General features: G+C 48.7%; 1 protein-coding gene across 3 annotated transcripts in view; it reads left to right on the top strand.

Annotated features, from left to right (window-relative positions):
• LOC143297255 (focadhesin-like) overlaps positions 1-22500 on the top strand; it is a 724856-nt gene that overhangs the window by 677415 nt on the left and 24941 nt on the right. For all 3 annotated transcript variants that reach the window (XM_076609497.1, XM_076609498.1, XM_076609499.1), the window contains 9 exons: positions 1555-1767; positions 3376-3497; positions 3878-3970; positions 5062-5150; positions 6863-6904; positions 11233-11458; positions 13056-13382; positions 14276-14346; positions 21491-21635. In XM_076609497.1, the coding sequence (XP_076465612.1) occupies positions 1555-1767; positions 3376-3497; positions 3878-3970; positions 5062-5150; positions 6863-6904; positions 11233-11458; positions 13056-13382; positions 14276-14346; positions 21491-21635 (1328 nt within the window). The remainder of the gene's footprint in view (positions 1-1554; positions 1768-3375; positions 3498-3877; positions 3971-5061; positions 5151-6862; positions 6905-11232; positions 11459-13055; positions 13383-14275; positions 14347-21490; positions 21636-22500) is intronic.

A 22500-nucleotide genomic window follows, 5' to 3' on the forward strand; every position in this document is an offset into this window, starting at 1 on the left:
AACAAATACATAAATGAATAAATAAATAAGTAAGTAAATAAATCTTTCCTCCTCACTTTATCAGTTAGAGATCATCCTTGTGAGAAAACACTTGAATAAGGTAATGGCAAAATGTGATTAATTATTGTCGATTCTCAACTAGTTGTTGGAATAGAATCGTGATTCATTATGTGTCTGCGCTTAAAAGTCAGAAAAAGAAACTTTGAAAGATTTAGTTGACTGTCGGAGTCCACCATTCAAATTACTTGCACGTTGCTGAGAGAGAGAGAGAGAGAGAGAGAGAGAGAGAGAGCTCAGAACTCAAAACGTTTTGTTTTCAAGGATTGAGATTTTAGGCATGGCCTACAGAGAGAGTGAGAGAGAGAGAGGGGGGGAGGGGGGGGGGGATTGGAATGATTTATTCACTTGAATGGTACATTAACAATCGGGCTACAGCCCCAAAGTGAAGGGGTATACGCAAAGCGAGAGAGAGAGAGGGAGCCGATAAACCGAGGTCCCGTGTGCAGTAGGCACTTGGCGCACTGAAAAAGAACCCATGGCAACGAGAGTGCCCTCTGACAAATTTCTGCAAAAGATACTCACACTGATAATAAGCTACACAGATATATATTATGCATGCACTCAAGGCCTGACTGAGAGCGTTGGGTTATGCTGCTGATAAGGCATCTGCCTAGCAAATGCGGTGTAGCGTATATGAATTCGCCCGCACACGCAGTGACGCCTCCTTTTAGAAGCTGAAAGTGAAACTTTTCTTTCTTTGTGGCCGAGTCCGCAGCACGCTTTTTTTTTTTTTTTTTTTTTTTTTTTTTTTAAGCGGTATCCTCTTTGAAACTGTACCAACACACAGTCATTCTTCCTTCCCTCTGTAACCCTCCTGTTTCCTGAGCACAATACCAAATTAGTGTGATTGATAATATTTGTATTCGTTATACTATATTAAATATTTAACATTTTCATGTGCCCTCCGCCCCACAGGGGTTTTCTATAGTAAAATATACACGTCTTGTCTTGTCTTGTCTTGACTTGTCTTGTCTTGTCTTGTATTGTCTTGTTCTGTCTTGTCTTATCTTTTGGGAAGAACAGATTACGAGTATGAAATATGTAACATTTTCATGTGCCCCAGCACAGGGGTTTTCTGGAATAGAATAAACACGTCTTGTCTTGTCTTGTCTTGTCCTGCGTTGTCCTGTTCTGTTTTGTCTTGTCTTGTCTTGTCTTGTCTTGTCCTGTTCTGTTCTGTTCTGTCCTGTCCTGTCCTGTCCTGTCCTGTCCTGTCTTGTCTTGTCTTTTGGGGAAGAACAGTTTACGGGTATGAAATATGTAACATTTTCATGTGCCCCCCACACAGGTATTTCCATAAATAAATAAAAACGTCATGTCATGCCATGTCTTGTGTTGTCTTGTCTTTATGGGGAAGAACAGACCGCCCCCCCCCCCCCAGCCCCCCCCCCCCCTCATCCCACCCACCCCCACAACACAGTGGCTTTCTGAAATAAGTAAACACGTCTCGTTTTGTCTTGTCTTGTCTTGTCTTGTCATTTGGGGGAAGAGCAGACTACGGGGAGTTCCTGGGCCGGATGGTGGGGAGGGAGGTGGAGCAGCTACCCCGGGGTATCTACCACGCGGCCACCCGGCGTCACGGCGGCGCCGCCTCCGCCTCAGCCGGCTCCACCAATCAGGACAAGGCCATCGCCTCCATCCCGCAGTTCATTGGCCGACAGTACAGCGGCAGCACTCAGCAGCCAGGACTTCGGCCCAGCTTGGCTGGTGAGAGAGAGAGAGAGAGAGAGAGAGGACGTTTGTTCCCCTCTGTGTGTGTGTGTGGGGGGGGGGGGGGTAGGGGTGGCGGGATGTAGGGGGTGGTGGTGGTGGTAGTCTGGGGGGGGGGTGCGGGGGGGAGTTTGTGTAAGTGTGTGTGGTGGGGTGGAAGAGTGGGTGTGGTTGGATGTATGTGTAGGTGGGGGGCGGGGGGGGGGGGGGAGGGTGATGGGGTGGGGGTGGTGAGATGTGGATGTGTGTGGGGTGGTGGAGGTGGTATGGGGAGGGGGCGCGAGGGAGGGGGGGTGTAAATATGTGTGGTGGGGTGGAAGAGTGGGCGTGGTTGGATGTATGTGCGGGGGTTGGGGAGGTGGAAGGGTTGGTGCGGGTGTGTTTGTGTGTGTATTCGTGTGGAGAAGGGGTATATATGTATGTGTGTGTCTGTGTGTGAGGGGGTTGGGGAAGGGGGAGAGGGTTTAGGGGATGACGTTGGAGGTATGGATGGAGGGCATATTCAGTGATACAGCCATGAACCGGAAGTGGTGTATGATTATAAATCTTTTGAGTGTCCGCCCTTGTCTGACGACGGATCAACAAACGGGCATTTGATAAACGGACACACTTTGTGCTTGTGGCACTGCAAGCGAAACTGCTGAACATTATTTATTATTTTGTCAAGACTTTCATATGGCTCGGGCAAACACAGTCTTAACTTTATCTCTAAACTACATCCACTTTAAGACTTTGTTGCATGGAGATCCTGATCTCCAAACCCATACAAATATATTCATATTTCAATCTGTCCTCCGGTTTATCTCCGATGCAAATAGATTTTTAACTTAGAAAGTATTGTGAAGAACACGTACAACACGAGTCTATTCGTAAAATATGTGTTCGGTGTATTTGACTGACCAGATATTCAAAGTTGAATGGATTGACCAATGATCTGTCAGAATTTCTCCTCTCCCCTCTGCCCTCCCCTCTCCCCCACCACCTTACCCACCATTCTTCTAAATTTCTTTTTTTTTTTTTTCCCCTTCGTGTTTCTCTTCTATCAGGCCGATTCCTCTGGTGACTATAAATTCAGTCTCATGTTAATATTGATATTAGCATTATTTTACTATACTGTGTATTTTATTCCTTTGTTTTATTTCATTGTTTCATTGCTTACTGTTTATGAATGTTATTTGACACAAATGATAATCATTGTTCATCAACCGTCGTGTTAAAATTGAAGTGCAACGTTGTGAGCACAGTATAAGCTTTAAGCTTGTTGATGCTCTTTTGTCGTTGTTTGCATCGTAATCATGTGAAATGTTGAACACTTAAAGATTATCTAAACCAAACGTGAGGTTTTGAATACAGACTCGAGTCACGTCACATGGTGGTAGCGGTGGGATTCGAACCCACGCCTCCGAAGAGACTGGAGACTCAAACCACGTGGTTGCTGTGTGTGTGTGTGTGTGTGTGTGTGTGTGTGTGTGTGTGTGTGCGTGCGTGCGTGTGTGTGTGTGCGTGTGTGTGTGCGTGTGTGTGTGTGTGCGCGCGCGCGCGTGTGTGTGCGTGTGTGTGTGTGTGTGCGTGTGTGTGTGTGTGTGTGTGTGTGTGTGTTCCCAGCCGCTGTGCTGTTCTGCTTTGACCCCCCTGTGGAGGTGGGGAGGGACGGACGGCCCAGGAAGCACTACATCGTGCGACACGGCAAACTGTACAGCGACACCTTCACCACGCTGCTCAACGAGGTCTGTTTGTTGGGGGAGCTGGGGTGCGGGGGGTGCTAGTGGTGGTGCTGGGGATATAGGTGTGTGTGTGTCTGTGTCTGTGTCTGTGTGTGTAGGTAAATGAGGGTGTGAGGGTGTGAATGTGTGTGTGTGTGTGTGTTGTATATGTGTGTACGTGTGTGTGTGTGTGTGTGTGTTGTATATGTGTGTACGTGCGTGTGTATGTGTGTGTGTGTGTATGCGTGCTCGCGCGCGCGTGTGTGTGTGTGAATTAAAATGTTACTGTATAGACGGAATATTTGGTTCCAGTAACTCATTGTAATACACGCGCGTACGCATGTGTGTGTGTGTGTGTGTGTGTGTGTGTGTGTGTGTGTGGTTGTCACGCGCAACTCAAACAGGTGCCCGTTCAGCCGTCCGAGTGGCACCGAAGTCTGCTGATGCCTCAGGCCTGGGTGGCCTTCATGGAACGTCTGTGTCTGGCACTCATCGAGGTCAGTCCATCACCCCACCCCACCCCACCCCCATCTTCAGCTCATTTGCCTTAAGAAACAACGTGTTTTTTATTCAAATTTTATATTTTGAACAAACGCAGCAAAATAAATTTGGAAAAAAAACATGCTAAATAAAAAAAAAATTGTTAAAAATTTTAAAAAATATAACTCCATAAGCAGACCAGACAAACATCCCCCCCCCACCCCCCGTCCCCCATAAAAAAATATATATAATAATTATATATATATATATATATATATATATATATATATATATATATATGCGTGTGTGTGTGTGTGTGTGTGTGTGTGTGTGTGTGTGTGTGTGTGTGTGTGTGTGTGTGCAAGCAGACAGACGAAAAAATAAAGAAACAAAGTAGTCACGACATGGGATAAGGACGTAAAGTATGTCAATGGAGGGAAATCATCGTGACAGATCATCATAATATGTAACCATCCACCCATGCAAAATACGTTTATACTATCCTAGTTACGAAATAAGTAGTGTCTTCTTCTTATAACGCAGCGCATATTGATTAATATTGCGGGTTCATGAGACAGTCAGGACGGACAAACACACACCGACAGATAAGCCTGCCTGCGTACTCATCCGTCGGTCCGACGGGAGACTCCATTATCAATGAGACCAATCATTCTTAATCTATGTGTCACAGGTTCATACGGTATCCAGTTGATGTTTTTGTTGCTGTTTTGATTGGTGCATTTTAGATTTATCAGGGCTATGTTTTCGCCATTTCTGTATCGGTGTTAAAGTTTATTCATAAAGCTTTATGATAAATGTATACATAATTATACATATATTTCTAAATATGGACGTGAAGTGGGACAACAAACGTAAAAAAAAAAAAATTAAAAATTAAAAAAAAACAAAAAAACGCAACAGCACAGCATAGTTCTCGATAGACTGAATACACACACACATACACACAGAATTTTGACAACTTGGGTGCTTTGATTTTTAGTAGCTGACTGTCCAGACAATAGTAAGTGATGACTGACGTCAAACTGAGCGTTACGCTGACGTCAGTGGTGACGTCATAGTGGCGTGACGTATGTTGTGGGGAACACAGAGTCGCGGGGCGGAGCTGGACCTTCAGGCCAAGCACGGGCACATCTCGGAGGACCAGAGGGAGGAGAAGACCAACACCGCTTGGCTCTTGTCAGTAGTATAAATTATAGTCAGATTGTGGTGTTGTTGTTGTCGTGTCTGTCTGCCTGTCTGTCCCTTCTTCAGCGTGTTCGTCCTTCAGTCTGTCCGTTCCCTCTGTCTGTCTGTCTGTTCGTCTGTCTGTCCAGTTTGTCCTGTCCTCTGTACGTCCGTTCCTCTGTCTGTCTGTCTGTCTGTCCCTTCGTCAGTCTGTCCGTTCCTCTGTCTGTCTGTCTGTCCCTTCGTCAGTCTGTTCGTCCTTCAGTCTGTCCGTTCCTCTGTCTGCCTCTGTGTTTGTCTGTCTGTCCTTCAGTTTGTCCTGTCCTCTGTCCGTCCGTTTCTGTGTCTGTCTGTTTGTCCCTTCGTCAGTGTGTTCATCCTTCAGTCCGTCCGTTCCTCTGTCTGTCTGTCTGTCCCTTCGTCAGCGTGTTCGTCCTTCAGTCCGTCCCTTCCTCTGTCTGCCTGTGTGTTTGTCTGTCTGTCCTTCAGTTTGTCATGTCCTCTGTCCGTCCGTTCCTCTGAATGTCTCTCTGTCCCTTCATCAGTCTGTTCGTCATTCAGTCTGTCCGTTCCTCTGTATGTCTCTCTGTCCCTTCATCAGTCTGTTCGTCATTCAGTCTGTCTACCCCTAAGTCCGTCCGTTCCTCTGTCTTTTCGTCTATTGTTGATGTTTTTTTTTCGTTTTTTGTTTTTTGTCAATCTATCGGTTTGTCTGCTTGTCAAGATATCGAGGGTGCACAGACGAATACGTGTAGATTCGGATCTGAGTTCCTTGATTTAGTAAAAACTGAAAGAGAGAGAGAGAGAGAGATTTTTTCCTTGTAACATGTATCCCGTTTTGTTTATCTGTTTATACTATTTATGGACATTGTATTGTGATGTGTTACTTTCACTGCTGCAGTTATCTCTATAATTCAGCCTGTCCCCTCCCCAGGGTAGATTTCAGTTATTCAGTTTCTCAAGGAAGCGTCACTGCGTTCGGACAGATCCATATACGCTACACCCCATCTGCTGAGCAGATGCGTGACGAACAGAATAACCCAACGGTGCTTAGTCAGATTTTGAGTGCATGCTCTCATATGATTATGTGTGTGGATTTCTTACAGTAAAGAATTTCCCCAGAAGACAAACACTCTCGCTGCCATGGGTTCTTCTTTTTCAGTGAGCCCAAAGTGCGTGCTGCATGCACGCGGGACCACGGTTTAGCGTCTCATCCCAGTGGCTAGACGCTTCAGTTTGATTTTCCAGTCAAACTTGGGAGAAAGGGCGAGAGCTAGATCCGAACCCAGGCCCTTAACGGACCATACTGCCACTTTCCCACCGCCGGGTACTTTGCGCACAGTGCAACACGACTCTTTTTTTCTTTTCTTTTTTTCGGTTTCTTTTTTTTCCCCCTTTTTTCTTTTTTTTTTCTTTCTTTTTTTTCCAACCTGTCTGTGAGTGTGTTTGGGTTGGGGTTTTTTTTTTGTGTGTTTTTTTCCAACCTGTCTGCGAGTGTATTTGTTTTATTAATATTATCAAAGCGGATTTTTTTTTTCTTCTGCAGTAGCTTGGCAGTGGCAAAGCCCTTGAATTGCACACATATTTATATGACTGATTGTTGTTGGGTTTTTTCTGTCGGATTTCTTTCTTCTTTTTTTTCTTCTTCCCCCCCTCCCCCCCAAAGCTTGAGTTTTCATGAAGAAATTCTGACAGCTGGGTTCCATGTTGTGTCTGTTGTCCAGCGCCAGGGACAACATTGTGGACATCCTGAAAGCCACTTCCAAGTGAGTCTGTTGTTGTTAGTCCTTGGTCACTGTCTGTCTGTCTGTCTGTCTGATTTGTCTGTCTGTCTGTCTGTCTGTCTCTCTCTCTCTCTCTCTCTCTCTCGTTCTTTCTTTCTTTTTCCTTTCTTTCTTTCTCTGTCTACCTGTATCGCTCTCACTCTTTTTCTCTCCCTCTCTCATTCTTTCTCTCTTTCTTTCTCTCTCTCTCTTTCTCTCTCACTCTATCCCCCTCCCCCCCCTCCCCTTGCACTCTACTCATCTCTGTATCGCTCTTTCTCCCCCCCTTCTCCCTCTTAGAGAGACAGACAGACAGAGAGAGAGAGAGAGAGAGGACTCTCTCTCTCTCTCTCTCTCTCTCTCTCTCTGCCCGTTTCACATTTTATGGTCCTTAGGTATTTTAAGTGGAGTGATGGCCTAGAGGTAACGCGTCCGCATAGGAAGCGAGAGAATCTGAGCGCGCTGGTTCGAATCACGGCTCAGCCGCCGATATTTTTCTCCCACTCCGCTAGACCTTGAGTGGTGGTCTGGGCGCTAGTCATTCGGATGAGACGATAAACCGAGGTCCCGTGTGCAGCATGCACTTAGCGCACGTAAAAGAACGCACAACAACAAAAGGGTTGTTCCTGGCGAAATTCAGTAGAAAAATCCACTTCGATAAGAAAAACTAATAAAACTGCACGCAGAAAAAAATTAAAATAAAAAAAGGGTCGCGCTGTAGTGCAGCGACGCGCTCTCTCTGGGGAGAGCAGCCCGAATTTCACACAGAGAAATCTGTTGTGACAAAAAGAATTACAAATACAAATACAAACCCTGTACATCTCATAGACAAAAAACAACAACAAACAAACAAACAAACAAACACACACACACACACACACACACACACACACAAAAAAAAAAAAAAAAACACACACACACACGCAAAAAAAAGAACGGACAGTGCATCCGGTGACATTTCTGGCACAACAATAATAATCTGACCCCATGTAATCGAACGGTAGCAGTGTACTGATAAGAAGATTGTTGGTGAGTTTTCAACCTTCAACCAAACGCACACATACACATTCGCCTGACCTTCCTTCCCCTCTTTAAAAGGGAAAGATTTCGCTTACGGGATAACAAAGACACGCGTGTATGCTTATATAAGACGAAGGAAGTCGTGCGGTCCTGCCATCTGCAGGTCGAAGCCCGAACAGTACTCTGGTCAAGGATAATAAATCTTGGACTCTGCTCAGTTGTGCTGTGTCTTGTGTGCGCCAGTGAAGGACTTTTAGAAGAAAGTCGAACGTTTTCAGTGAATTCAGAGAAGAACATCAAGAGGAAGAAGAACAAGAAAAGAAAACACAAACCCCCCACCCAGGGAAGACAATGGCGGCCTGGCGCGCTTTAACAACACTCGCGTGCATCATCATCCTGGCCACGAGCAGTGAGGGAGGAGGAGGAGGAGGATCACATGACGTGGTCCGAGGAGATGATGATGACCACGACGACGCCACAGCAGCAGCAGACTGCCGCGGCGACAGTGGCGCGGTGACGTCATCGCTGTGCAGGAGGGTGGAGGAACTGCAACGGCTGGTGGCCGCGCAAAGCCAACTGCTTCAGGTGACGGAGCAGAACTCCCCCTTCCTGCGACACCAAAGCGCCCGACCTGTCCCCCAGGAAACGGCGAACAGAGAGCAGCAGCAGCAAGGCGGGAGAGGGCTGTCGCCCCAACAGCTGAACAAAGCTGGGGAAGACTTGGTAGACTTGGACCAACAACCCGAGCTGACCGGAAACAGAAACGGAAACACCCTGCGTCGTCTTCTCCACCGAAACGAACCGGGCACGATCGCAGCCGCCAGTCCGAAACTAAACCCTGACGACACCGGCGCCGAAACTCTCCGACGGACACCGGCCTCGGTGACGTCACCACCACCAGCAGCCCATGACGTCAGGGCCAAGAGGGCCGACGACCCGCCCCAGCTGCAGGGCGTGGTGAACCAGATGGCCCAGCAGCTGCTGGAGACCCGGGCCAGCCTGGAGGCCCTGAAAAGCACCGTCTTGCAGCAGACCTCCTCCCTGCAGTCCCAGATCCAGGATCTGAGGAACCAGCAGGGCTACAGCCTCTCCTCTTCCTCCACCTACGTCAGGTGGGGCAGCTCTCGCTGCAGCGACGACGACAACGACGACGCCACCACCACCACCTCCTCCTCCACTTCCTCCTCCGCCTCTTCCTCTTCCTCCTCCTCGCCTACCACGACCTCTCAGCTGGTGTACGCGGGCGTGGTAGGGGGAGGTCAGTCGGGTCACTTCGGGGCGCCGGTCAGCGCCCTCTGCCTGCCATTGCACCCGGTGGCGGCCAGCCTGCCTCGTCAACCGATCTACTCCTCTGCCTTGTTGGGCGCCGAGTACAACACCTACGATAACCAGCACGACTATAGCAACCCGGTGTGCGCCGTGTGCCTGGCCCCCTTTTCCTCCACCCTCATGATCCCGGCCACGGACCGCTGCCCGAGCGGCTGGCGCGAGCAGTACTCCGGGTACCTGATGGCCGGGTACCACGACCACAATGGGGGCTCGGAGTACATCTGCGTGGACGAGGCGATGGAGAGCGCGGCTAATGGCCGCGCGGCGCAAGGGGGCAAGGAGCTGTTCTACGTGTCGGCCAAATGCGGGAGCCTCCCTTGCGGACCCTACATCCAGGGAGAGGTGCTGACCTGTGTCGTCTGTTCCAAGTAGAGAGAATTTGAGAATTTGGGGGGGAGAAAAAAAAAAAAAAAAGAAGCTCGCACTGACGCATCCACAGCGTCGGATTTACTGTTTAAAAACAACAACGACAAAACATAAAACACCGAGTGGATTGAACCATCATAAACATGTAGCAGGCGAAGTCCGTTTCATGTCAGGATTTTTTTTTTTTTAATTAAAAAAATTTTTTTTTTTAGATACTCGCCCTTATAAATAACAATGTGAGTCCATATAAAAGCCCGGTTTCTGTTTTCCTTGTGAACCGTAATTTCAGAGTTTACTCGGGGTCGGAAAAGAGCAAAAGAACTTTACATCCCATACATAAAAGAACACAAGGCTGAAACGGAAAAAAAAACAAAAACAAAACAGAAACAAATAAATAAATAAATGAATAAAACAGTGGTTTTGTCTTTTCATGACGGAATTTGAGGGCTTTTCGAAAGCAGTAGACCGAAATCCTTAACTCTGACTGAAGTACACTAGTAGACATTGCAGTATATAATAATATAAGCAGTTCGTTTTAACATGTAAACTGATTCTTAATAAGTCACAGATTTGCCGCGCGCCGCGTGAGTCACACACACGGATACGATTTTCTCAGTTCTCAGTTCTTCCCCCTGCCCAGAAGACCTCGATCCGTATCTTGGTCCTGTGCACTGAATTCTGTCGGCTTTTTTTTTTTTTTTTTTTTTTTTTTTTTTTTAAAGAAGGGTATGTTCGAAGTCGATGGTACTGCGTCGCGTGGTTTTGTTCCTGTGATGAAGTACAAAATTAATTAATAAAGTCAGGTGGGATGGTGGTGGCGTGAGTCTAAGGAATGGTGTGGTGGGGAAACACGAATGTCATCGAAGCTCACTGCTTATTTTTTTTGTTTGTTGGTTGGTTTGTTTTGCTTTTCTTTTTCTCCCCCCCCCTCCCCTCCGTCCCCCCTCCCAGGGGGGGAGATGACTGAGAGAGCGTGCTTACACGTGTGTGCGTGCGATTTTGTTTGGTTGCTGGGTTTGTTTTATTTCATTTTATTCTTCTGTTTTTCTGCTTTTTTAAAAAATTTTATTTTATTGTATTTTATTTTATTGTATTTGGCAGCCGAAGACAGCCTTCTCTCTCTGTCTCTGTCTCCCTGTCTGTCTCTGTCTCTGTCTCTGTCTCTCTCTTTCTCTCTTTGTCTCTGAATGTAATATCGTAATTTATTTAGATTTCGTTTCTCCCTTTCTCTCTCCCCATCCCCAGTCTCTCTCTCTCTCTCTGTCTCCCTCTGTCTGGTTCTCTCTCTCTCTTTTTTTCCCCTGTCTCTCTCTCTTTCTCTCTGTCTCTCTCTCTCTGTGGTGATATGAGCACATTGCTTAGTCATTAAAACCATTTGAATCTTGAATCTCTCTCTCTGTCTGTCTCCCTCTCCCACCCTCTCTCTCTCTCTCTCTCATCCTAATAGCCATCCCAACCCCCCTTTTTCTACATATATATATATATATATATCAATCAATCAATAACAAAATGAATCAACAAACTATCACCACTATCACCACCACCACCGCCATCACCAACACAACCGCCGCTACCACCACCACCACCACCACCATCCCCACCATCACCACCAACAGAGGCACGCCCAGCCAGCAGGCCAACGCCGTGCTGGCCCTGACGGGGCTGGCCGTGTTCGTGGCGCGCTACGCCCGCGGCCTTGACCCCGAGGTGCGCGCGGAGGGCGAGCGGGCCACGGAGCACCTGGGCCACGCCCACTGGCTGACGGTGGCCATGGACACAGTGCTGAGCCTCCGGGACGTCAAGTACAGGGCCCGGGGCGCGCTCCTGGGCTTCGGTCTGCAGGTGAGAGAGAGAGGGAGGGAGCGGGGGTCTGGGGGGGGAGGTTTTGGTTGGGTGGGTGGGTGTGTTGGTGTGGGTGGGGAGGATGTGTGTGGTGGGGTGTGTGAGGGGGAGTTGGGTGTGTGTGTGGGCGGACGGGTGGTGTTTGAGGTAAGGAGGGGTTATGTTTGTGTTTGTGTGTGCTGGGCTTCGGTCTGCAGGTACAGGTGAGAGAGAGAGGGAGGGAGCAGGGGTCTGGGGGGGGGAGGTTTTGGTTGGGTGGGTGGGTGTGTTGGTGTGGGGGGGTGGGGTGTGAGTGTGTGTGTGTGTGTGTGTGGTGGGGTGTGTGAGGGGCGAGTTGGGGGTGTGTGGGCGGACGGGTGGTGTTTGAGGTACGGAGGGGTTATGTTTGTGTTTGTGTGTGCTGGGCTTCGGTCTGCAGGTGAGAGAGAGAGGGAGTGAGTGGGGGTTTGGGGGGGGGGAGGTATTGGTTGGGTGGGTGGGTGTTGGTGGGGAAGGTATGAATGTGTGTGTGTGTGTGTGGTGGGGTGTGTGAGGGGGAGTTGGGGGTGTGTGTGGGCGGACGGGTGGTGTTTGAGGAAAGAGGGGGGGGGGGGGGTTATGTGTGTGTTTGGGGTCAACTGCTGGGCTTTGGTCTGCAGGTGAGAGAGAGACGGGAAGTCAGTTGGCTGGCTGGGTGTTGGGTGTGCGTGTGGGGAGGAGGGGAGGCGGTTGTGGATGGGTAGGGGAGTGGACGATGAGTGTGTGTGTGTGGGGGGGACGTCAAGTAGGGTACCAGGGTCCACTACTGAGCTTTGGTCTGCAGGTGTGAGAGAGAGTGGTTGGGTGTGTGGGGGTTGGGGTTGTAGGGGGGGGGGGTGAGAGTGTGTGTGTGTGTGTGCGGATGTGAGTGTGTGTTTGTGTTAGGGGTCAGCTGCTGGGTTTTTGGTCTGCAGGTGTGAGAAGAGGATGAGTGGTGGTGTGTGTGTGTGGTGGGGTTTGGGGGGGGGGGGTTGCGGGGGGGGTAGGTGAGTGCGGGGAGGGTGTGTGGGTGGTGTGGGTAAGTTAGTTTGTGTGCGGGTGGAGAGGGGGTGGGTTATGTGTGTGATTTGTAGGTTGGTGGTGGGGGTAGTGTGTGGGTAGTGTGTGTGTTGTTTTGTTTTGTTTTTTTGTTTTGCATTTCACATCGTACAACGCAGTTGATCATGTTTTGCATTGCAAAGGCGCTGCATGAAATATTATCATTATCGTTATCATTATTATTATTGTTGCTATTGTTGTTGTCATCATCATGATCATTATCATCATCATTATTATTATGAGTGTTACTGTTATTGCTGTTGTTGTTGTAATCATCTTGTTTTCATCATCATCAGCAGCATCATCGTTATTACTATCATTAGTATGTTGTCATCATCATGATCATTATCATCATTATCATTATGAGTGTTACTGTTATTACTGTTGTTGTAATCATCTTGTTTTCATCAGTAGCAGCAGCATCATAGTCATTACTATTATTAATATTATTATCATCATCATCTTCATTATTATTAGTATTGTTGTTGTTGTTGTCTATTTATTTCGTTATTTATTCATGATCATCCTCATCTTCCGGCAGAGATCGGCAGAGGACAGGGCGGCAGCGGCGAACCTGGCCCAGGCGACGGCCTGCGTGTGTCTGGGAGCCCTGGTGCCTTGCATGGCTATTGTTGGCATGGGGGAGTCTTCGCCCTCCTCAACCACCACCACCTCCTCCTCCTCCTCCTCCTCCTCCTCTTCGGACGGGCTGGTGATGCGGCACGTGCTGAGGGAGCTGTGCTGGGGCTTGCCCGGCGCGCGCAAGGCCTCCGAGTACCCCGTGCTGGTGCTGCATCATGGGCTGGGGCTGGGCATGGTGCTGGGCAGGCTGTTCGAGGAAGGGTTCTGCGACCTCGGGGGCGGTCAGGTATGGTGGGCGTGTGTGTGGAGGGGGGGGGGGGTGGAGAGATGTGGGGGTGTTTAGGGAGGGGTGTGTGTGGGGGGGCGGGGGGCGGGTGTGTGTGTAGAGGGGTGTGTGTGTGTGTGTGGGTCTGGGTGTGTGTGTGGAGGGGTGTGTGTGGAGGGGAGTGTGTGGGGGGGGGTCTGGGTGTGTGTGTGGAGGGGCGTGTGTGTGGGGGGGTCTGGGTGTGTGTGTAGAGGGGGCGTGTGTGTGGAGGGGGGTGTGTGTGGGGGGGGGGGATCTGGGTGTGTGTGTGGAGGGGTGTGTGTGGGGGGTGTCTGGGTGTGTGTGTGGAGGGGGTGTGTGTGTGTGGAGGGGTGTGTGTGGGGGGGGGGGTGTGTGTGTGGAGGGGGGTGTGTGTGTGTGGAGGGGTGTGTGTGTGGGTGGGGGTTGTGTGTGGAGGGGTGTGTGTGTGGGGGGGGGGGGTGTGGGGAGGATGTGTGTGTGGGGTGGGGGTGGGAGGGAGGGTGTGTGTGTGGGGCGGGGGGAGGGTGGAGAGGGGGGTGCGGTATTTGGGGCTTGTTGTGGGGGTGAGGAGGGGGGGGGTGAGTTTGTGTGTGTGTGTGTGTGTGTGCGATCATTGTGGGAAATGATATCGTTATGGCATCTATCTAAATCGCATTTCCTACTTGTGTGTGTGTGTGTGTGTGTGTGTGTGTAAGTGTGTATGCGTGTGTGTTCGCGCGCGCGCGCGTGTGTGTGTGTGTGTGTGTGTGTGTGTGTGTGTGTGCGGGCGTGCATGCGGTTTTGTGCCTGTGCCTGTGTGCATGTGCTCTGTCACAGAGAGAGAGAGAGAGAGAGAGAGAGAGAGACAGTTTATATCCCTCACTGACCATGCAGTGCATCACTGTGTTTTACAGGGCAAACAGGCGGTGTGGGACAGCCTGAAAGCCTTGGAGGACGTTTGCTTCAACCCGGACCTGGACAGCAGGTAACCTTGCCTGGCTGTGTCTGCCCTCGTTTTTTTTTCTTACCAGTTCTTATCAGCCCCATTCGTTTATAGCCCCCAACAGTATGTAGAAACAGGGTAATGTCCTATCTTAGCGTCCTAAAATATTGCGCCTGTTATTGTATTGTATTGTATTTCTCATCTTTTGTCATAACAGATTTCTCTTGTGGGATATTCCGGCTGCTCTCCCCAGGTAGAGCGCGTCGTTACACTGAGAGCACTACCCTTCTTTTTTTGTATTTTTTCCTGCGTGCAGTTTTATTTGTTTTTCCTATCGAAGCGGATTTTTGTACAAAATTTTGCCAGGGACAACACTTTTGTTGCCGTGGGTTCTTTTTCGTGCAGTAAGTGCATGAGAAAATTTTGGCGACTGTACCGTGATTCGAACCAGCGCGCTCAGATTCTCTCGCTTCCTAGACGGACGTGTACTAGGCCATTACTCCACAGTTGGTTACATTTTCATGGTTTCTCGGACCAAAAACGGAAAAAGCAAGATGGTGGCACGTTAGTATAGTGACTGATCCCCATCAGAATTGAGTAAAATACCGTACAAAATAAAGAGTCGAAACCCACTGAAAATGGGTTACAACATCTACCAATGGTAATATCGTTGTATACATAGGATTGCCGGTAAAATAAGTTCTGAATTTAGGATGGTAGAAAAGGACTAACCTAGAAACAGCTATGACAGTCTGCTGTTTGCTTCAAGCTACAGTACAGTGAAAAAGCGTCCGCGTTGGAAGCGAGAGAATCTGAGCGCAGGGAGAGAATCCCACACCCGCCCGTAATTATTCCCCTTCCACTAGGCCTTGAGTGGTGGTCAGAATAATATAACGCAAGTCACTCGGATGAGATGATAAACCAAGATCAAGCGTTGCAGTGTGCACTAAACGTACGTTAAAAAAAAAAAAAAAAAAAAAAACCCAAAAAAACACCACGGCAGCAAAAGGATTTTCCCTGGCAAAATCATATTTTAAAAAAATCCACTTTCATTGGAAAACAATACACATTCAGGCAGAAAAAAAGGTGTGTCGCTGCACTTTAGAAACGCGTTCTCCCTGGGGATATCCACCCGAACTTCACCCAGAGAATTCCGTTGTGACAAATAGTGAATGCAACACGACACGACACGACACGACACGACACTGCACAATGTACTTCAGTTCAGTTTTGTTCCCAGTTATAGGCATCACTTGTTCGGACAAATCCGTAATACGCTACACCTACATCTGCTAAGCAGATGTCTGACCAGCAGCGCAACTCACCGCGTTTTGACATCAGATTGCTTAGATACAATACAATACAATACAATACAATACAATACAATGCCATGCAATACAATGCAATACAACGCAGTGCAATGCAATGCAAGCACTGCATTTTTTTTTAATTTTTTAATTTTTTTTTTTTTTTTTGACAAGGTAACAACCACAAATTGCAAGACAATGAGGAAAACCCTTTTCAAACTTGAAATAACTGAAACGTAAAACATTGATGAATTGTGTTATCAAAGCGCAGCATCCCCCCCACCCCACCCCCCTTCGTGGCTTTATAAAAATAAAAAAATAAAAATATATATATATATATATATATATATATATATATATAAAGAAAGAAAATGAAAACATATTCACACAAAAGTAATAGAATATTCCGATGGAAAATGATTGTCACAACGTTGGTTCTTCAACTTCTTACTAACACTTATTATTATATTTATATAGCGCTGAATCTTGTGCAGAGACAAGTCAAAGCGCTTTCGCACCAGTCATTCACACGCATGCATAACTCTAAAACTGGAAAAACTGAAGACAAGGAAGAGGCAGGGAAGGGAGGCTATTTTGGGAAGAGGTGGGTTTTAAGACCAGACGTGAAAGAGCTGAGTGCAGAGACCTGACAAAGAGAAAGGGGAAGTTCATTCCAATTGCAAGGTCTAGAGACCTCTAGAGAAAGAACGGCGGCCAACAGTCGAGTGTTTGAATCTGGGTATGCGTAAACAGAGTGGATCCGAAGCCGATCGTAGTGAGCGAGATGGAGTGTTGAGGTGAAGGCAGCCACAGAGATAGGAAGGGGCAGATTTGTGAATACATTTGTAACATAGAATGCTGATGAAAAAGAAACGTTGAACGCTCACAGCAGGCCATTCGTTCAGTTCTCTGACCCTCTTTGTCGGTGTGTCTGTGTCTGTTTTCATCCCCCTGTCTGTCTGTCTCTGCCTGTAGGTCGGCCCATCTGTCTGTCTGTCTGTTTGTCTCTCTCCCTCCCTCTCTCCCTCTCCTGTTCTGTCTCGCTCTGTGTCTTTCAGTACACCACACACACACACACACACACACACACACACACACAGAGAGAGATATGTACACACACACACACACACACACACACACACACACACACACACACACTCCAATCAAAGTTTTGTTTGTTTCTTTGAAATACACTCATACAATCACACACGCACACATACGCGCGCGCGCACACACACACACACACACACAAGTACACACATACACACGCACTCCCACGCACGCACGCACGCACACACACACACACACACACACACACACACACACACACACACACACACACACACACACACACACACACACACACACACACACAGAGCAACTGGGTAAACAGGCGAACAGGGAACAGGCAGAATTTGGAATCATAGGGCGAATTCGGGAATACATACGCGGATCGGAATACGCGAATCAAGACGATACCCCCCCTCGCCCCCGCCCCCCCCCCCCCCCCCCCCCCCCCACACAGTCAGCAAAAACATAACAATCAACTTGTCTGTGAATCAGTACCGGCCTCTTAATTAAGACTACTGGCATTTTCGGGCGACTGATAATAATACTAGTTTGGGGCTAAGCCAGACAGACAAGACAGACAGACAGACGCACCACTCAACGTGCTACGTAAGTGGAAACTTACACCACTAGCCGTCAACGGTTTGAGACAAGAGACAAGATACTGTCCCCTCCCCCCCCCCCCCCCTACCGTCGACGTCAATTAGAACAGATCTGTTTCCATTCTTGGGCTGTGGCTGAGTCAAGACAAGAGTCCACTATAAGCCTTCAACCTACTTAAGAGAGGTTCGGTTTCAGGTTCGGTTTCTCAAGGCGTCATGCACTGCGTTCGGGCAAATCCATAATAATTATTCGCTGCTTGAACGCCTCTTTTCCAATGCTGCTCAAGTGGCGGCTGCCAGAATCTACTCTGCAAAGCCTCCGACTTACTTGAGAGAGTTTCGGTTTCAGTTTCAGTTTCTCAAGGAGGTGTCACTGCATGCTTTCGGACAAACCCATACACCTTACACTTACATCTACAGCTAGGCAGAGGTGTGGTCAGCAGCTTAAGTCACTCAGTACGGCCAGTCCTCTCTTCTCCTCTACACAGACCCCTCGGATGTCCAGTGGGTGTCTCAATGACCCAACCTTTAGCTCCCGTCATCAGAATTGTGGTTTTCTTTGTCAACATTTACATCTTCAGTATAAGAGCCTTCCGATTGCAATATTTTGATGATGGTAATTGGGGTGAAACGTTGTTAACGTCGTCTCTTTCGCCGTTCGTATGGAGAGAGTTAACCCAACGCGCTTAGTTCAGGTATTGGGTGCGTGCATGTATATATTTGTGTACCTATCCGAGTGTTTTTTTTTTTGTTTTTTTTTTTTTTTTTTTAAACAGAATTTTGCCAGACCGGGACAACACTTTTGTTGCCATGATTTTTTTGTTTTTACTCAGCGCACCAAGTGCGTGCCAGCACACGGGGACCTCGATTTATCGTCTGATCCGATTGACAAGACGCTCGGTTTAATTTTCCCAGTCAAATGTGATGTGGAGTGATGGGTAACGCGTCCGCCTAGGAAGCGAGAGAATCTGAGCGCGCTGGTTCGAATCACGGCTCAGCCGCCGATATTCCCCCCCCCCCCCCCCTCAGCTAGACCTTGAGTGGTGGTCTGGACGCTAGTCATTCGGATGAGACGATAAACCGAGGTCCCGTGTGCAGCATGCACTTAGCGCACGTAAAAGAACCCACGGCAACAAAAGGGTTGTTCCTGGAAAAATCTGTAGAAAAATCTACTTCCACAGGAAAAACAAATAAAACTGCACGCAGGAAAATATGGGTGGCGCTGTACTATAGCGACGCGCTCTCCATGGGGAGAGCTGCCCGAATTTCACACAGAGAAATCTGTTGTGATAAAATGAAATACAAATACGAGGGTCATTCAATAAATAAAGTGAATTTTTCGGTATAAGGACTTCTAATACAGATAGAAGCTTACTTTTTTTTTTCTTTTTTTTTTTTTTTACTTCTTTTTCACATGGATTTAATTTGTTTTGCAGATTAAAAAAAACTTTGAGAGTTTTGGCGATTAACAAAGATGGCCGACCAAGAAGCATGCTCCAGGATTGAACAGCGGTCAGTTATCAAGTTTTTGGTTGCTGAAGGGTGCAAACCAGTTGAAATTCATAGGAGAATGTCAACTGTGTATGGTGCCACATGTTTCAGCCGAAAAAATGTCTACAAGTGGGCTAAATTGTTTAAAGAAGGACGGAGCAGTGTTGAGGATGAAGACAGGCCTGGAAGGCCTACAGAAGTGATGTCTCCTGAGGTGATCGAATCAGTCAATGACCTCATTCAGTCTGACAGAAGAGTGACAGTGGATGGCATTGCAAGGACTTTGAGCTTATCTGTTGGGACAGCACACAAAATTGTCCATGATGACCTTGGCTACTCGAAGGTCAGCTGCCGGTGGGTGCCAAAGATGCAAGGCCTCACACAGCAGCCCGAACGGTGCAGACCATCAACGAGCTGGGCTGGGAACTGCTCCCTCATCCCCCTTACAGCCCAGACCTTGCCCCTTCAGACTTTCACCTGTTTGGTCCCTTGAAAGCGTTCACGAGAGGCACGAAGTTTGAAAGTGACGATGAAGTCAAAAGTGTTGTGAGCGACTGGCTGAGACATCAGTCCACAGATTTTTATGCTGAGGGAATACGGAAGCTTGTGCACAGATGGGAAAAGTGTGTGACAGTGCTGGGAGACTACGTTGAAAAAAGAAAGAAAAAAAAGTAAGCTTCTATCTGTATTAGAAGTCCTTATACCGAAAAATTCACCTTATTTATTGAATGACCCTCGTACAAAACTAGGGAGAAAGGGCGAGAAGAGCGGGATTCGAACCCGGACTCTCCCGGACACTGTATTGGCGGCGGCAGACAAGAAGCGTCTTTAACCACTCTACCACCTCGCTCCTGCTCCTTAGCTCCATTGACCTTGAGAGAGAGAGAGGCACGGACAACGGAGACTTGTCCTCATCGACCTACTTGAGCGCCCCACCCCCAACACACCCCACCGCCCCCCTTCTCTTCCACTTGAGATCCTGAAGAGGGCGGTGTTTTCCTGGGCGAGCAGTCAGACTGAACCTGACCTCCCACCCCCCACATCCCCCGCTCCCACCCTTGACCTTCACCTTTATCTAACTTCCCGTCGAGGAGGGCAAGGGTCGAACGGCACTGTAGATGAAGACCACTTGGCGAGCTGGCTCCGTTTCCGAGACTGTCTTTCCGTGTCTTCCTACGAGTCTCGAACTCAGCTGAGGAAAGGGAGAATTAGTAGGGCGGGGTGCGTGTTGGGGAGTGCGGGAGGAGGTGGTGGTGGGGACTTGGGAACCGTACCAGCCGTGAAGAAATGAGCGGCCGAGGTTTAAAAAGGGACAGATCCATGACCAGACTCTTTCAGTGGTGTACGTCGGACCGTCGACAGCAACGATTACCGTGGAACACCGCAGGAGCGGAAAAGGAGAGTTTTAGGGGTGGGGTGGGAGGGGGCTTGGGGGGTTGGGAACCGTGTTAGTAGTGAAGAAATGATGAGCGGTTGAGGTCTAAAAAAAAAAAGGGGGGGGGGCGGGGCTGGGGGGGGGGGGGGGGGGGGGGACAGATGCATGATCAGACCTTCTGGTGTGCGTCGGACCGTCGACAACACGAAATACCGTGTTCCTTTACACAGCACCAGAATTCCGCAGTGGCGGAAAAGGAGAGTTTTAGGAGTGGGTAGTGGTGGTGGGGGAAAGGGTGGGGGGGAGTGCGGAGGGGGGAGGGGGAGCCGTGCCAGTTGTGAAGAAATGAGCGGTTGAGGCTGAAAAGGAACAGATCCATGGTCAGACTTTGGTGTACGTCGGACCGTCAGTTAACAGGAACTAATCGTGTTCCTTTACACAGCACGTTTAATAAGTCCTGAAGTCAGCACTGGTCGGTAAGGAGAGTTTGTGGGAGGGGGAGAGAGAGGAGGGGGAGAGGGGGGGGGCGACTTGGGGACCGTACCATTAGTGAAGAAATGAGCAGTTGATTTTTTTGAAAAGAGACAGATCAGACTTGGCTGTACGTCAAACTGGCGGTGGACAACCAGAATCCCCATGTTCCTTTACACACAGCACCGTCGATCTGCCCCTTAATGAAGGTCGGACGGACGGAGGAGGGGAATGGGGGTGCAGAAATGGGGGAGAAGGGGAGGGAGGGTTGTTACTTGTGGACTTTGTCGGGACGCAGTGGCTCATCTGGGAGATATTTCGGTCTCATGGTACGCTGAAAGTTCGGAGGCCCATGCTTCAGCACCATCCCTTTCCCTCCTCCTCCTCCTCCAGCTTTCATTCACAGTGTGTTTGCTGTTATGCGTGCGCGGTGTAAGAGAGAGAGAGAGAGAGAGAGTGTGTGTGTGTGTGTGTGTGTGTGTGTGTGTGTGTGTGTGTGTGTGATAGATAGATAGATTAGACGGACGGTAGATAGATAGATAGATTAGACGGGCGGATGGACGGATAGATAGATGGACAGATATATGGATAGATAGATAGATTAGACGGACGGATAGATAGATTAGACGGGTGGATAGATAGATAGATCTGATCTAAATGAAGATTTAGATTAGAAAGGTAGATAGAGTAGACGGGCAGACGGATGTACGGACGGAAAGATAGATAGCTAGATACGTAGATATCAGATAGGGTAGGTAGGTAGGTAGGTAGGTAACAGATGGATGGGTTTATGACTAGACGGATAGACCAGACAGACAAACAGACAGGCAGGCAGATGATTGACTGTCGGACGGACGGACTGGCTGTTACAGATCCGGCAGCATCCTGGGCCTGGGACTGGCCCTCACGGGGCTGTGTCGGGACGGGCAGGCGGAGAGCAGGGAGCGCGTGACCGCCACGTGCCGCAGACTGTCCTCCCTGCTGGACGGCACGGCACCCGGGGACCACACCTACCAGGTAATAACAATTAATGATAGTAATTGTGGTGATAATGTACCATGCAACCCAGTACTACCTGCCGCATGTGAACTCTCCCAACGACGGGCCAGGCGGAGGAGGAGGAGGAAACCTTTCCCAACGGCTGCGAAGGCGGAAGAGGATGACCAAAGGGCATGGGGAGCTCTTATCCTTGGCTGGAAGTCCCGCCTAGGAGACGGAACACCGAAGAAAAAACCTGCACCTGCCGAGGCCGTTCTACAGTTTCAGTTTCTACACGTGGCAGTATCTGGACTCTGAGCGTCGGTAGGCGAGAGAGTGGGGAAGGGACTGCACAACTCCTCTTCACTAAAAAAAAAAACCCAAAAACGTCACCTGTGCTGGTCAGGCAATTCAACACCTGTGGGTATCGCTGCGCATCCAGAATCGGCCTCTTCTCCCATATGAGGACACACACCGACAGATAAGCCTGCCTGCTTACTCATCCGTCGGTCCGACGGGAGACTCCATTAATGTACATTTATGTAGCGCCCTTTCCTCTGTAAGAGCTCAGGGCGCTTTACATGAAAGAAAAAAAAAGTTACAAATTAGATAAATCATTCATGATCACTCTTTCTCAAAACCCCTCCCTCCTCCCCCCACAACCCTCCTCCGCCCACTCTCCCTCTCCTGCTTGTCATGCATCCAAAGTCAGTTGACATGTATTGTGTTGGAGAAGAAGGGAGTTGATAGTGCTTATAGATAGGTTTTATATTTATTTAAAAATAATAATAATAATAATTGAGGCCGACTTTTTAGTGAAGAGCGCAAGGCAGAGATAGAATCATGCGTACGACGGATATGATGAGGAAGGTTGTTCCAGATACGAGGAGCAGCAAAGAGGAAA

Source organism: Babylonia areolata, chromosome 22 (genome assembly GCF_041734735.1).
Source record: "Babylonia areolata isolate BAREFJ2019XMU chromosome 22, ASM4173473v1, whole genome shotgun sequence".
Taxonomy (NCBI): domain Eukaryota; kingdom Metazoa; phylum Mollusca; class Gastropoda; order Neogastropoda; family Buccinidae; genus Babylonia; species Babylonia areolata.